The sequence below is a fragment of the Aethalodelphis obliquidens genome, unplaced genomic scaffold, assembly GCF_003676395.1.
Source record: "Aethalodelphis obliquidens isolate GAN/ISIS:26980383/991018 unplaced genomic scaffold, ASM367639v1 scaffold20, whole genome shotgun sequence".
NCBI classification, from domain to species: domain Eukaryota; kingdom Metazoa; phylum Chordata; class Mammalia; order Artiodactyla; family Delphinidae; genus Aethalodelphis; species Aethalodelphis obliquidens.
In genome coordinates this window covers 4158460-4175284 of record NW_020837964.1, presented here as the reverse complement: position 1 = coordinate 4175284, position 16825 = coordinate 4158460, and the positions used below count along the sequence as shown (strand labels likewise).

Below are 16825 nucleotides of genomic sequence, written 5' to 3'. Positions count from 1 at the left end.
ATCTATACATTTAGTTCTCGGTCTTTGATTTTAATTGTTAAATTGTTTTTTTTTGTTTGTTTTTTTTTTGGCCGCGCCCTGAGTGGTTTGTGGGATCTTACTTCCCCAATCAGAGAATTACCCTGGGCCCACGGCAGTGAAAGCACCGAGTCCTAACCACTGGACCGCTAGGGAATTCACCGTTAATTGTTAAATATTGAACATACCTTTTCCCCCGTTGAGGAGTATTTAAGTGTTCACTTCTTCCAATGTTACAAAAATGTGGCAGTAAACATATTTTGTCATGTCTTCTCATGCTCCTCTGTGGGTTTCTCCAGGAAATATTCCTAGGAATGGAGTTGTGAGGCTCTGCAAGGAATAAGAATCTTTAGTTTTATTACAGACTGTGCGTCTGCCTTCTAAGTGGTTTTAACAGTCTCCCTTCCCATCAGCAGTGCATGAGGGTTTTTAGATCTCATTTTTTAAAACAATTCTTCTTTTTTCTTTGGAGCTGCTTTGGCTCTTCGTTGCCGTGCACGAACTTCTCATTGAAGTGGCTTCTGTTGTTGCGGAGCGTGGGCTCCAGGCACGCGGGCTTCAGTAGTTGTGGCTGGCGGGCTCTAGGTGCGCATGCTTCAGTAGTTGTGGCATGCGGGCTCAGTAGTTGTGGCTTGTGGGCTCTAGAGCGCAGGCTCAGTAGTTGTGGTGCATGGGCTTAGTTGCTCCACGGCGTCTGGGATCTTCCCGGACCCGGGATTGAACCCGTGTCCCCTGCATTGTAAGGTGGATTCTTAACCACTGTGCCACCAGGGAGGTCCCTAAAAAAATTCTTCCTAATTGTCAGCATAGACATAGTCAAAATTTTTGTTAATCTGATGGGTAATAAATGGATTTTCATTATTTTAATTTGCATTTCGAGATTACAAACAATTGAGCACCATTACATTACTCATATGTCTGTTGGCAGTGTAGATTTCTACTCTTCTGTTGATTACCTGGTCTATATCCCTTGTCCATATTTTTATCAAATGGCTTGTCTTTTTTTTTTTTCTTTTTGCGGTACGCGGGCCTCTCACTGCTGTGGCCTCTCCCGTTGCGGAGCACAGGCTCCAGACGCGCAGGCTCAGCGGCCATGGTTCACGGGCCCAGCCGCTCCGCGGCATGTGGGATCTTCCCAGACCGGGGCACGAACCCGTGTCCCCTGCATCGGCAGGCGGACTCTCAACTACTGCGCCACCAGGGAAGCCCCGGCTTGTCTTTTTTTTAAATTGATTTATAGGATTAATAATCTCTGGGAGTACATTTTTAAGTTTTAATGTTAAATGTATTGATTTTTTTTCCTCATGGTTTGTGGATTTTTTGTTTTTTAAAAAAATATCTTTAAGAAATTCTTCCTTTCCTTGAGGTAATAAAGACATTTTAAAAGTTTTAAAGTTTTTGTTTTCAGTTTAGTATATAATGAAACTGAGATTGTGGTGTTGATCGTGTGTGTGTGTGTGTGTGTGTGTTAACCTCCCCCCACCCAATGGCCATAGCAAGTTGTCCCAACACCATTCACCCTTTGCTGGGGTGCCACAGTCAGGCCGCACATCTCCACATGGACTCAGTGGGTTCTGGTTCCCCTGTTTTAATTGCAGCAGCTTTATAATCAGTCTTACGATAGGACAGGCACCCTTTTATACTTACAGGTATTTTGTCTCTTGTTCATCCATAACTCTTTTATGATCAGCCCTTGAGGTTCCATGGAAAATCCTATTGAAATTTCAATTGGAATTGTGTTAAAATTATGCATTAATGTGTAGGAGAGTTAACGTCTCTGTGATAGTTTCCTGAACAGGATTGTGCTGTATCTCCATCCAGGTCCTCTTTTATGTCCACTCTTCACGTGATTGACGGTTACTATTTTAGTTTAATAAAAACTTATCTGGAACATTTTTTCAGATTGATGTTTTAAATATGAAGACTGTTGAAATTGCATTGAAAAGGAGAAAAGGGAGAAGTAAGTGTATATATTAAGTAAAATCTTAGTTAACTTTTAATGAAATCTAACTAGCCTTTTAGACTCCTTAATTTTGGATATTTGCATGCATATTAGATATTCATGTATGGAGTTCTTTTGTTTGTTAAAATGGGGCAGGAGAAGTTAAGTGCTTGAAACAGGGTTAGTGTCTGGGTGGGCCACTTACATGTGACCTTGGCAAATCCTTGGCTCTTGACCCTGGCTTCTTGAATTCTAAAATTTTTTAGGATTGTGGAAGTAGGATTAAATGAGAACATATTGAAAGCATTATGTAGGCTATGCAGATATAAGAAAGATTTATTACTTGTTTTCTTCACTTTAGGAAAAAGAAAGATATCAGAGAAGATAAAGCTTATATCAGGTTTTATTTTAGAAAATGAACAAATTCAGCTCAATGCCATCTCTGTCTTTTGTGTTTGTTGATGTTAGCAGTTATGATTTTAAGAAATCTAAGGATATGAGCTGGGAAATAGTGAAAGCTAGATGATATATTGTATTTCCTCAGGCAATAAAATGTATCTATGCATTTTAGAATTCTGTGGAGTAAGGATTGAAGTTTAGTCTTTAATGATTTAAAAAACAGTTAATTAGGACAAACATAATCAAATCCTATATTCCCCAAGTGCTAGTGTTAACTGAGGTTATACTCTGTGTACTATATTAATGATTCAAGTTTTAAACAATTTCTGTCTTGACTCACGCTAAAGTATGGTGGTACTTGCTGGGAACACCACAGGCTAACTGTAACTGTGCTCTTTGTGATTAAGAGTTTAAAAAAACCATAAAAGCCCAATTCTGTACTTGGTAGCTTGTCTCAAGTGAGTGTGTGTGTGTGGGAGAGAGTTTGTGAGTGCCTGTTTGCAAGTAAGTGTCAGAGTAAAAACTTGGGCTTTCCTGTGGTATGAAAATGGAGAATGTACCATGTATCAAGTCTAAAGAGCTGGGTTCCTTTCTCCCTTTGCTACTTAAACAGGCTTGATGGTCTTGGGCAAGTTTCCTCCATCTCATTGTGCCTTTTTTCAAAACTGTAAATTTGGAAAGCGGAGGATGCTTATTTACCTCACAGAAATGTTGGGAAGCCGTTAATGTATTGTGTAGTATTTCGTGTATACCAAATGCTAGTAGATACGAAGGATTTTGATAGTAAAGTTACATCAAACTTTTAAAAAATATTTATTTATTTATTTGGTTGTGCTGAGTCTGGGTTGCAACACGTGGGGTGTTCAGTTGTGGCACGCGGGATCTTTAGTGGTGTCATGCGAACTCTTAGTCGTGGTGTGTGGGATCTAGTTCCCTGACCAGGGATCGAACCCAGGCCCCCTGCATTGGGAGCACGGAGTCCTATTCACTGTGCCACCAGGGAAGTCCCCAGACTTTTTATTTGCGGAAGCTATATAGTTGTGTGTCATCAGTGTTTGGGGGGAGGTATGACAGGTGTTGACTATCAGAATCACATATGGTCCAGTGACCTGCAAAAGAGAAACACAGGCTAATTAACATGATTAGGCTGAGTTATCTTTCTCACTGTATAATTATTATAACACAGGGGGCTGGGTTATAATAGAAGTATCATCACATGGGACATGGACTGCTTAATGGGGGTGGTGTGTGGTTGCATTGGTGGGTGAGGAATGGTTATCTCATTCCACTGCATAATCATTTGTTTGACCTTTTATCTCAAAGATAAAATAATTGCACCTCATACCTTCACAGTTCCTTCCATGTGGCCATGGCATAAATTAGAACCCTGTCGTATAGTTTTTTGGCTATTAGGAACTTTAAAGTATTTTTTTCTCTGCTTGGGATCAAGGGCTGAGAAACCAAATTTGAGAAATACAGGGTGTTAAAATGTAAAAATAGTCCAACTTTCTACAAAAGCATCATACCTCAACTGAGAGTTTTGATACCTTTTCTAAAGCTGTCTTCCAGTTGATAAGCCAGGGCAGTTTAAAATGAATTTCTCCAGCTGGAAAAAATGTACAGTGTACTGACTGAATAAGCGTATTTTGAGCTCCAGTCATGATCCTAGTATATTGGTGTTCGAAAATAGGGAGAGAATGCTTATTGTTCTTGAAACTTTCCAGAAACTCAACTTCGGGCAACTCTTGCACCTCAGCCAGCCGTGGAATAAACAAGCCCAGGATAGCATAGTCCAAGCTGCAGAGGTGTGTGCCTGCATGTGTGGGTGTGTGTAGTGATGCAGAGCTAAGACAGTTACCCTCAGTGGTTTGGTGTCTTACTGGGATTTCAGAGGGGAGATTCAGGGTTCATGAGGGTCTTTTAGAGAGAGCACAATAAACAGTGGCAGCACCAAAACGATGTTAAAATAGTACCTTCTTATTGAAGGGCCCAAGTATTGACCTCACAGTGTGATAGCACTATTTTCATACTGAGTCGATTTGATTTTGTATCTAATACAACTAGATTTCTGTTTTTTACACTGCTCAGTTTGCATTTGTGTGTGAGATTTTATATTTCTGCTGTGCTTTTAAAATTCTCTATTCTTGTAAGAACATTGAACACGTCTTACACTTTTATTCTGCTGTGTATTTATTATACCACTTACCACAGACTAAGGGGCATCTTACAAGTGACAGAGGTTCATTGAATTAAAGGCGCCATGTATGAGGCTATAGAATAAAAATAAAACACATTTTTTCTGTGCCTGAACTCACTCCAGCATTCAGTAATTCCCACAATTATGCACTTACCAGATTAGTAAATCAAAATAAATGTTTTAAATACACTAACAGAAAATGGTAGTATTGCCCTGGAGTGTGCCAGGTGCTCTGTTTTCAGATCCTGTCTCTACCACTCCCTAGAGTTTGTGGAAGTGAGTGTGATTTTAAAAAACAAAGTAAAATACTTTGAGCACCTTGCAACTGTGTAATTTTCATCACCAGGGGGCACCCTAGTATCACTGATGGAAGCAAAAAGGCAGTTCTGTGTATGGGCGTTTGCTAAACGTCCTGCATGACTGCCGAGTGACACTACCCTGATTTGTGGCTTCCTCAGACGCACCTTTCTGCTCCGTGTGTCCATGCCAGCGGTAAATGCTGGGGCACCGGGTGTGAGCGTTTGGATGTTATGTGGAATGGTCTTGCACTGCAGGTGCCAGGCGAAGTGCAGCCCACCTGGGCTTTGCCGTGATGAATGCTGGGGTGCCCCCGTGTGGTGGAAACTTGTGCTGCTCTCTAGTCCAGAAAGCGGTCAGTTCCTTTCAAATCTGCCTTTGTTAGCTTCTTATTTGTCATTCATTCTCTCAGGCGAGAACTTTTATCCTGTGATTGTTGAATTGACTTAGTAAGTTTGACTGCAGAAAGCAGCTGAGGAAGCCACTTCAGTAGTTCCCAGACAGTCGTGGGCATGAGAATCTCACGGGTGCTCTGAACATCGCAGACTCCGGCACCCCATCCAGGCACCCGAGGCCACTGTACTGTGTGTGCTGCAGTGTGCAGACTTCGAGAAGTTCTGTGTTAGGATGTATCGATAATTGTTTTGTTCTTTTGTTCTGCTTTCAGGTAGCAATTATCTGTCCACTTACCTTACCTCTTCCCATCCTAAACTTTCTCATCTCAAACATATCCATTTGAAACATTTGTAACTCCTCTAAGTATTATGGAATAGCTAGGAAGGAACATTTTGGTATACTCATGATACCTTCCTGCATTTACAAAGAGCTCAGACACCTGCTGTTTTGCTTTCTCTCTTCCAAACAAGGAATGTGATCACTAGCCGTTAATTCCGTTATGTAAGGCCTCCTGTTAAAAAGGGAGCCACGATTCCCAGGCTTTTCCTTCTCAGGGGCTTTGTCCACTCTGCCCCTGGGCCTGGTTCCTGCCTCTGGCTGAGTGGACATGTAGTGATGGTGAACGTCAAGCGCAGATGGTCACGAAGACTCTTTACTAGTGGATGGAGAAAGACAAGCACTGTTGCATTGGTGGGCAGTCTGCAACTCCTGTGAAATGAAGGGTGTGTCCTGAGCCTTTTATTGTAGTGGATTGACATGTCCATTGGAGCCCATTTTTATTTTTTGCCTCATTTTAGAATCTGTTTATTAACAATAAATGTTTGAAAGCATTCCAATGGTATTTTAAAATGAAGATGTTTAATCTTACTGTCTCTCAGTCTGTGTTATTTTGTTAAAATGTCACGAGAAGTTGCATGGATAAAGTGTTTTAATGAAGGTTGCTTTAATGAAATAGCATGTTTTGCTATTGTTTTAACGATTGGTTGAATTAAAGTTTGTTTTCCGGTTCCCTGTGCAGCTTCCTCCGTACGGTGGAGCAGTTCTGTGTGGCGCACAGGCCGCTGGTGAGCTACCCGATGGTAAGCTTGAGCTCTCCTTCATTCCCTGACGTGCGTGCGGGGTGGGCAGGCTCCCTGGAAGTGGTGTTCTGTTGGTCCATACCTTTTGGATAAGCGTTCCCTTATCGCTTGCTGTTTTTGCTGTGAGCTGTAGCAGATTTAATCACCGAACCACTTTCTGTGCTTCAGAGTGCCGGACGTGCAAAGGTGAGTTAAGGAAACAGTTGCTCATTTCTGTTTTCTCCTAACAGTCCTCAGTGACACAGATATATATTCCTTCATAGCCAAAGCTCTTTGCAAAGGTTCTGAAGTGAGCTTTCTCTCTGGATGCGCTGGCTGCTGGGTCCAGAGCTGGCGATTCTCTGAGCCCGTGCTTTCTGCCTGGTTCAGTGGCAGCTCAGGTCTGTTGTCCTGCAGTCTGTGTTTATGTCACCAAGGCTCTTGGGAATTCAGGTGAGCTCTTCACCTCTTGGCCTGTTGTTATTGATTGATTGATTGCCTCTGTCCCAGACACTGAGCTGATCAGTGGAGATGGCCGTTGTTGAGATGCAGCCCTTTCGTATTATTTAAATGCCCAGTGTTAGTAACAGCAGGGGCCTTGCACACGTCAAACCCGTTAGACCATTTTTCAGTTTGCATTGTGTTAAAGGTTCTCGCTGGCCTTGGAGAAGCTAAAAGCCTAACCTTTTCTTTGAGAGCAGGGATTTGGTTCCCTGTTTCTTTAGCCTTGTCTGACCTATGAAAGGGTTTTATTATAGTTTAGATTTAAATATAAACCCTGAAAAGACTATGTAAACTTTCTGTCTATAGTAAAACGAGAAAGTGATTATATCTAAAATTATTAGCAACTTTGTAAGGAGCATAGGGAGAGGACAGTTCCAATGATTGCTTAGGACGACAGTAAACTAAGCGATGCTCCAGGGACCCACATGCCCTTGCAGGGCCACCCAGCCTCCAGACTGGCTTTGTTATCTGTGGGTTGAGGTTCTCCCTATCTTCGTGTACTTGGCGCATAGGAGGTGTGCCACAGGTGTTTACTCAGTGCTTAACAGATGTCTCATTATTTTCCCTGTCATAATAGTCCTTCCGTCCTGGTCCAGGTAGTGGCCTCACCATCCTCCCAGTCGCTTAGGCTGGAGATGGAGGCTGCACCTCCCCCTCCTCCCCTCGTCTGACCCCCCCGTGTTCCAATGTCATTCCTCCTATCCCCTTCCCCCCTCTCCCCCCCCCCCCCCCCCCCCCCCCCCCTCTCTCTCTCTCGCCACATCCCTCCTTCTAGGCTGGCATCCTTGCTCAGTTACGCTTCTTGACTTTTTTTTTTTTAATTATTTTTGGCTGCGTTGGGTCTTTGTTGCTGTGCGTGGGCTTTCTCTAGTTGCAGCGAGCGGGGCTACTCTTCATTGCCGTGGGCGGGCTTCTCGTTACGGTGGCTTCTCTTGTTGTGGGGCATGGGCTCTAGGTGCACGGGCTCCAGTAGTTGTGGCGTGTGGGCTCAGTAGTTGTGGCTCACGAGCTCTAGAGCGCAGGCTCAGTAGTTGTGGCACACGGGCTTAGTTGCTCCATGGCATGTAGGATCTTCCCGGACCAGGGCTTGAACCCGTGTCCCCTGCATTGGCAGGTGGATTCTTAACCACTGCGCCACCAGGGAAGCCCCTTCTTGTTTCTTTTTCTCCATTCTGTCCTCTCTCTTCTCAAGTCCATCTTTTAACCCTCCAAAATCACGGCTGCTCACACTGTTAGTGACAGGCCAGCTTAAAGGCCCCTTTTCTCCAAGGCCTTTTCTGCTCTGTTTCCGTTGCTTTTGTCTCTCCTGCAGTGCTAGCTCGCTCTGCCTCCCTCTTGAGGCTGAGTTCAGCTGTGGGTGGCAGAGACCACAGTTTATCCGTTTCTGCGTTTAGCAGCTGCACAGTATAGTATCTGCCGTGCTGTAGACTCTCAGGATGTATTTTTGTTTGTTTTGTGGTACGTGGGCCTCTCACTGTTGCGGCCTCTCCCGTTGCGGAGCACAGGCTCCGGACGTGCAGGCTCAGCGGCCATGGCTCACGGGCCCAGCTGCTCTGCGGCATGTGGGATCCTCCCGGACCGGGGCACGAACCCGCGTCCCCTGCATCAGCAGGTGGACCCTCAACCACTGCGCCACCAGGGAAGCCCTCAGGATGGTTTTGGATGAACACTTTAGAGGGATTTGTTCTATTGCCCACCATAGCCAGCGACTCACGCTCTTGGCGGGGGCCCCTGCACAGTGTGCCTTTTATACTCCTACCTTTTTAAATCAGTTCCCAGAGAGGGAAATAGCCCCTACTTCTCACCACCCGCCCCATCCAGTTATCCTGTCGACTCCACTGACCTCTCTCTAGCTCCTGATCGAAGTAGATCTCTTTTCCCTGTGTCAGGAAGCATTCTTTTTGTGAAGCTGTTGAGGCCTCATCTTACCCACCCTCTGCATTGTCATCTCCCGTCTTAAATGTTTGTCTCCCTAGTAGATGTAACTCCTTGAGGCAGAGACCTTGCCTTACCTCTGTACCCCACCCCCCTCCCCGATAATAAGCGCTTTGCACATAGCTAGGTGCTCCGTGATTGTTGAATTGACTCACTAAGAGTTGATCGGAGAAATCAGCCGAGGAAGCCACTTAAGCAGTAGCTCTCAGACCGTCCTGGGCATGAGAATCTCCTTGGGGGCCTCTGAACATCGCAGACTCCGGGACCCCATCCGGGCACCCCAGGCCACGGTACCGTGTGTGCTACGGTGCACAGACTTTGAGAAGTGATGTGTTAGGATGTAATTGTTTTATTTGAGCTGGTTTTCCTTCCCTCAACAACTCCACTGGCTGCGTGACCTGAGTGCTCAGGAGCTTCCAGGCCTTCCACCACTCTTCTGGCCTGACAGCTTGGGCCTTGTCCTGACCTCTCTGCCCTGGAGGGCAGTGCATGTGTGTGTCCACGACCAGTGTTCCTGAATAGGAGAAGGAACTGTTCTGGGTAGGAATCGGACTTCCAGGGATGTGATCAGATACTTTGTTGGGTAAATGTTCTGATGACAACTGTAGCATATTGAAATGGTTCCGTTAATGTCACATCACATTCTAGAATGTTGTATGATACGATAAGATTAAGAATTGAGATGTGGAAGGCACTGTGTCTATCGGAAATAATCAAAATCTGGCACGCACTGCATGGTTCAGCACATACTAATTTTTAGCGTGATTCACAAAGTACATCACAGTCTTCAGAGGGCAGCCTCCTCATGCCGAGTGTCCTTCACTTCTTCACGTACACCCATCTCAGTCCACTTAGCAGCATTGTACCCTTGAAACCTCACAGGATAGGGGATACCTGGAAGGAGACTGGACAGTTCACTTTTGGGTATAATAATAGAGAAATTAATTTCTCTGTGGTGATTGTTTTCAAAATAAGGAAACAGCAGATCAGCTCTCAGGGGCCAAAGGATTCAAATTGTCCTATCGGCGGCTTTATAGTAAAGCCTGCTGTTAGGCATAACCATCATTAGTATTCTTTTTTCAGGAACTTTTTGTTTGTCAGGCTGTTGTATTCCCCCTACCCCCAGGGCATGTGATATCAAAACAGATGGAGAATTAGGAAACTATTTAGGGCCCTGGCCCCTCTGTGGGGCTGTTTTTTCTTCTCTAAAAAGACTTCCAAAGTAAAATATATTCAGTTTTGTTAACAGAATATGATTATTTTGGTATGGTGATTTTTTTTTCCTTGAAATACATACCTTGGAAAAAAAGTGTGTCTCTTGTTCTAGACTTGGAGAAATCTTCAGTTATGCACGAAAAATGAGTTAAAAAGCACGTGTCCTTTCCTTAACTTCTAAATGTATAACTACTTCATCAGATGTAAGATGACATTGGTGCTTGGTGTCTATTGAAAGACTCAGTTGATTCTAAAACTCAACCTAATTTCTGAGATGTGGCCTATGGAAAAATGTCCATGTTAGAATGGATAGAATAGATGGTTGTCCATGTTAGAATGGATAGAATAGAATAGAATGGATAGAATAGATGGGGAGAAAGTAACTGAAGGATTGCAAGGAGATTTTTAAAGGTTTGCAGTCCTAACTTTATCTTTTTGGGATTTTTGGAAGTACCTTCATTACCCATGGAGTTAATCTAGTATGAATTAATTTAGTAGAATTCACATGCACTCATGTAAGGCCATTTTTGGACTTCAGTTAAGGTTGTCAGTAGAGAAGATCCGGGAGATGGATAATTTGAAAGAGTGCTTTTGTGTGAATCATATTTTTGGAATTACTAAATTACATGAATTAGAGAAGCCACATATATATATATTGCATTGATTTTTAAGTCCCCATGTTAGTCATCTTGGTTTTTTAAAATTAAGTTTTCCAAGATACATATGCCCTAGTCTCACGCTTATAGAGTTAGCTAATAAAGTCAGATATCATTATTGAGGGATGTGTTTAGATAGGCAGAATATTATTTGCTTTCTATTATAATTTTGTTTTAATTTCTACCTTCTGAAAGTCTCCCTTAGCTACCCTGAGAGTGGAAAATAAATACAGGCTTCTGTATTTCATATCCCCAGGTTAAATATAATTTTGTAGTTATTTATTTCAGCAAATTATTTATTCAGCACAGAAATTAAATGTCATAGCTTCGTTAATTACTATAAGACTTTAGGTTTCATTTTCAAAAAGGCATAATTACTGAGACTTTTATAGTTTGTATAGCTGTGTTCTTAACTAATGGGATGTTTACTGATCATTTTCTTTCTAAACAGGGCAGGACTGTCAGAGAATTGAATTTGGTGTTAATGAAGTAATTGAACCCAATGACACTTTGCTGAGAACTCCCAACTACAGTATTTCAAGCACATTGAATCCTCAGGCCCCTGAATTTATCCTTAGTTGCACAGCTTCCAAAAAGATCCCCAATGACATCGATAAAGAAGTGAACTACAGCTCAGCTGACTGCCAGTACCCAGGCTCTGCCCTCGCCCTGGATGGCAGCTCTAACGTGGAGGCGGAAGTTTTAGAGAACGATGGCGTCTCGGGTGGTCTTGGACAAAGGGAGCGTAAAAAGAAGAAAAAACGCCCCCCTGGATATTACAGTTACTTGAAAGACGGCGGCGAGGGTGGTCCTTCCACAGAAGCCCTGGTCAATGGCCACGCCGGCCTAGCAGTCCCCAGCAGTGTAGGCACGGAGGATGTGGACTCGATGGGTGATGTGCCCCCCGTGGGGACACCCAGGACTTGGGGCAGCCCCCAGGACACCACGGACTTCGTCAGCGACGCCGTGCCTGCTGGTTCTTTCCCCGGAGCCCTTGACAGCGGGGCCAGGACTGCAGGGCAGCCTGAGGGCTGCCCCGGGGCCAACTTGGAGCCCTCTCGCCTCCCTGCAGAGGCCAGCAGGGACACCCTGTTGAGGACAGCTGTGGCTCAGCCTGCCGTTGGGACCGATACTACTGAGAACCTCGGAGTCACTAACGGACAAATACTTGAATCCTTGGGTGAGGGCACGGCTGCCAACGGGGTGGAGTTGCACACTGTGGAGAGCTCGGACTCGGAGCCCGCCAGGGCCGAGAGCGGCGCCCCTCCTGCGGACGCCGCGGCCTCTGCAGCGGCCACCGCCCCTGCCGGTCACAGTCAGCCCGCCAAGTCGTGGGCCAGTCTTTTTCATGGTTCTAAGCCCCCTTCCTCCTGCGCCGCCCCCTCGCCTGTGGTTTCCATGGAAGCTAAGTATTCCCCTCCTGCCACATCTTCCCTGGTCTCTGAAAAGCAGGCCGAAGTCAAGGAAGGGCTGGTTCCAGTTTCAGAAGATCCTGTAGCCATAAAGATTGCAGGTATAGTTCAAAAGATACAAGTGTGAAGCCAAGATGGGAGCAGACAGGCTGGGCTAAAAACTTTGCTGGTATGTTGTTGCCCACAGCGGTAGTAGATTGATTACCCGTGTGTTAAGAGGAATTTCTGAATAATGCCTGTACCTTAAATTTTACTAAAAGTATAATGGTATATGAGCAAAATGGGGTGAGGAGGGGGTGTCGTACCTTTATGTTAAGTGGAAAAGCCATGTCCATTACCACTTTTTTTACCAGTCCTTTCCTATTGACAAATTACATTTCCCTTTCTTGCCTTTTGATCGAGTGACTGTGCTCCATTGTGTGACTGTGTAATAGGCAGCCCCATCTGTGTTCCAGCTGTTGTGTACCTTTGGTGTCATAATCCCTGATTTGGACTCACTTTGCATTGTTTCTTTATTTCTCAGGACATAAGAAAGTATTTGGGTTTTTTGCCTTTTAATGCCTATTTTGGATGGAGTAAATGGATTTCACTCAGTTTTAGCACACCAAGGCCAACTCTTGACAAGATGAGAAAAACGGTAACAGTTTGCCGTAAAGTTGATGTTTTATTCGACGTGCTGAGGCTCAGAAGTAGGACCAGTTCACAGTAAAACTATAAAGCTGCATGACTTGTGATTTTTAAAGTTAAAGTAGAAAGTCAGAAACAGAGGAGCCGTGTCTGTTTATATACGTCTAAGAAGCAGGGGCTGCTCTTCAGGTTTCATTGTACCGAGGAGTTTACTAGTAACCACCTTTTCAGGTTTTTGCCCTTGAGCCGAGTTAAAGTTAGCTGTCTCACTTAGGCTTTACGTGATGTTTGCTGATATCACATTTTGGTATGCCTGACAGCATTCATTACCAGGATGAGGGGGAAAGCAGTAGCAAGATGCAAAATGCATACCCTTTTATGAATGGCCAGAATTCCATCAGATATAAAACACATCCTTTTGATGGCAGTAAGATGACAGCAAGCAATACTTAAACATCTTTTTTTTTTTTTTTTTCCGTTTTTTTTTTTTTGCGGTACGCGGGCCTCTCACTGCTGTGGCCTCTCCCGCTGCGGAGCACAGGCTCCGGATGCGCAGGCCCAGCGGCCATGGTTCACGGGCCCAGCCGCTCCACAGCATGTGGGATCTTCCCGGACCGGGGCACGAACCCACGTCCCCTGCATCAGCAGGCGGACTCTCAACCACTGCGCCACCAGGGAAGCCCTAAAAATCTTTTTTAATGAGCATTTTATTCCTTATACAGAATACATTATTTTGAATAATCTAGGTATCTGGAGTTCTCTTAAAATGAGAAGTTAATTGATAGATGAATCACCATTTTGGGCTTTAAAGTGATAACTTTTAGGTTATTTGGGTGAATTTTTTATTATAAATATTAAAATGCTATTAATGTTTTATTATTATTAAAATGTGTGCATTGCAAGGGAAAGCTGTCAAGGTCAGGAAAGGGGAGTAAAAGCCTTTGAATAGATCATTAAGTTAAAAGTTTATTTTTAGTCTGTAATGAGAGATACGTGGTGTGACGCTTTTAAAAACGTGTGTTCTGAGTTTAGTCAGAAGGCATTGTAATTGTATTTCTGTTCCTAAAAATTGCTTCACAAAGGAAAAACCTCCCATTCCTGTGAAATTTTCTCATTCTTTATTTAAAATAAGAAAGAAAAGATTCACTTTAAACGTTTTAAAGCATTCTAGTCATATGACTTTAAATGTGGTTTGATGCGTAGTTTGCCGTGTATGTTAAAATCTAGTTGACCTGCTAAAATCTAACGTTAACCTGCTTTCTAAAACACTGTGAAGGGAATTCCCTGGTGGTCCAGTGGTTAGGCGCTTTCACTGCTGGGGCCTGGGTTCCCTGGTCGGGGAACTAAGACCCTGCAAGCCCCACGGCACGGCCAACAACAACAAAAAAAGTAAAGTAAATTAAAATGATGTAAAAGTAGAGGCTCTTAGTTATTTGTATTAATGGAGAGTGTTGCTACAATTTAATCATTTTTGAGTTGATGCAGTGTGTTCCTCCATTGCTGTGGGGGGGACCCCCATTTATTTTCTTAATTCTATTTTTGATTAGGTCAGTTGTAAAGATGTTTTAATTATCTGAGCAGAAGTGTGGTTCCTTTTAAAATACTTCATTCTTTTGAGCCTGGTTATCGAACCTTAGAAATATACAGTGTAGTAGCTGACAGTTTTCAGTATTTCATGTTGTGAAATAATGCAGTGATAGTCGTCACTCTTGGAATCATACCGAGCTTAGGTAAAGAGGATTGCTTGGAATTTTTTCTTCTGTCACATTCTCCTCCTGAGAGGTTTTACTTTATAAAAACGGTAAGGTAGGTTCAGTTTACTGTACAGATCACTACCACAGACTCCCCCTAAATGGGCACGCTTTTAAGCGTAGGCCCACTTACTTTAAGCGGTATTTAACTGTGTGAAATTCTAGCTCCATTAAAAGATCTGTTGATGTTGGTTATCATAGAATTTGACTTGCATTAGCGTCTAAGTGGTTCTACTGAGAGAATAATTTTTGTGTTTATCATTGTATTTATTGACTTTTGGGAAAGAAAGAGGAGGGAACAGCCGTTCAGATAAGATCACTCTTTTTTGAGTTCTTAGAGTAATATCAGTCTCCACAGCCAGTTTCTGACCCCAGGGCCGTTTATTCTGGATGTCTGCATTTCTGGATCGTCTGCCCTGTCCTTAAGTCTGTGCTTAACAAATGCCAAATAGTTTCTGTATAACTGCAAGTGAAACACAAATCAACTGTAAACAAAGAATTAGAATCACATAAAGCCTTTTGAAATGAAACAGCCAGCTTTCAGTGACCCACGGTAACTGGGTTACCGTTACCCACGGTCTGTTTACCCATTGCTGTAATGGCTTCTGCTTTTCCCTTTTTGGTGGCAAGGCCGTCTTCTTGGTGTCATTTGTCAACATTTTTTTTTTCATTTGCTGTTTTTCCTAAGTGTAAACTCTTACTTAAGAAGGAGATGGAAGGGAAGAGCACTTACACTGAAGCACCAAATGCCTTCCCTAACCTTGCGGGGAGTATGAACCTGCACAAGAGGCCCGCGGGGTCCGTGTTTCAGTGAGTGGTTTGTGTCTGCGAGGGGATATGTGCCATTTTTCAGTAGGAATAACTGAGCTAGGAGGTGAGCAGAAGAAACTTGAAAATCTTAATTCTTATAGCTTGTATTGAAAGCAGTTGCAAAACTTGAGGCACACCCCTGTTGGAGAGTAAGTATGACAAATACCAGAAAAGTAGGAGTGATCTCTGCCTGTGCTCCCTCCATTAGCTCAGGGTCAGAGTTTGAAATGAAACATATCCTTGTGATGAACATTACACTCTTCCTGGTTTTTTACTGAGGATCACGTGTCCTATCCCAAACCTAAATTGTATCAAATGCTTTCGAATCACAAATAGAGCTGTTTTGTATTTTATGTTTTGCATCAGTGTATTTTGTTTTAAAGGAGTGTAAATAATGGTGGGCGAGGAGAGAGACTAGGCCAAATGCCCAAACAGGAGGAGTTAAAATTCCAGTGTAAGAGAACTAGGTAAACTGAGGTCGTAGAAAGCTTAGAAAAAATTCTATTCTGTGGGGGAATTGAGGTATCTAGTAATGTCATTTATTATGAATTTTGGTAAAACACACTTAATAGATGATTTTGCACAGTTTTATACCTAAAAATTGTTGCTGGAGAGAGCAACAAAATCACTACAAGTTGGATCTGCTCAGAAAAATGAGTTCCTGGGTCTGTATTTATTGTAAACAAACATATACCCTGATTGATCTTTGTTTTAGTGGTTTATAAATCACATTTATATTCAACACTTTCCCTGTTCTTGGGAAATAATTCTCCAACATTTTGCATTTTCTCTTCAAATTCTCCGAAGCAGCACAGGCAGTGACCATGCAGCAGGCCCTGAGCTGAGGAGGTCCAGCACCTGTTTGCAGAAGTCACACTTGTGGGGTGAGAGTTCAGTCCATGTCTAACTTGATAGGTGTATGTCCTTGCTAATATTTCTGTCATGTCTCTTTTAAAGAACTAAATGGACACTCCTCCACTTACAGAACATAAGTTGATCTATAGCCAATGGGTAGTGGTACATTTTGGTCACTTTGCTGTCCTCCACCTGATGAGGTAACCAAGATAGCGTGTGTTCTTCCAAAGTGACGTAATGAGGAAAAGAAAAACACTTGGAGAATGTTCTGGACAGTTAGGAAGATGACAGAAGAGCAGGTCAGCAGCATCAGAATGTCAATTACGAGCCGGTTATTGAGCCTTAAGAATCAGTGAAAGTTCTGCAGCTTGCGTTTTCATGGATTTTAAATGGTAATATGACCTAAATGCTAATTTTAGGAAAACAAAATTTGATGCATAAAAATATAAGAATAACCCTAGTTTATATGGACTTAAAAGTTTACAGTGCCAGTATTGCCATTGCGTTTATGGATCATTTCATCTGAGTGATTTGTGGTTATGTATGCGGGCTACTATATACGTCAGTGTTTGAGCTGTTACGAAGATGAAGATAATGGTTTCAGTTTCATATCTTTTATGTGATACGCAGTCATTCTGGCATTTTGTGCCATGCCTATAACGTCATTCCGGGGCAACCCTGCCAACTACTGTGGAAAAGATGGTTTGAGGAGGCCACCTTCGTAAAGTTACCGTCTAAACAGATCTGAGTAGT

The 16825-nt window shown here is 43.2% G+C and overlaps 1 protein-coding gene across 5 annotated transcripts in view; it reads left to right on the top strand.

Moving 5' to 3' along the window:
* Positions 1-16825, top strand: part of USP10 (ubiquitin specific peptidase 10) — an 85982-nt gene that overhangs the window by 29725 nt on the left and 39432 nt on the right. For 4 of the 5 annotated variants that reach the window (XM_027119095.1, XM_027119093.1, XM_027119094.1 and 1 more), the window contains exons 3-4: positions 6268-6328; positions 11069-12130. In XM_027119095.1, coding sequence (XP_026974896.1) covers positions 6268-6328; positions 11069-12130 — 1123 coding nt within the window. The remainder of the gene's footprint in view (positions 1-6267; positions 6329-11068; positions 12131-16825) is intronic. The other variant, XM_027119097.1, reaches the window with a different exon arrangement.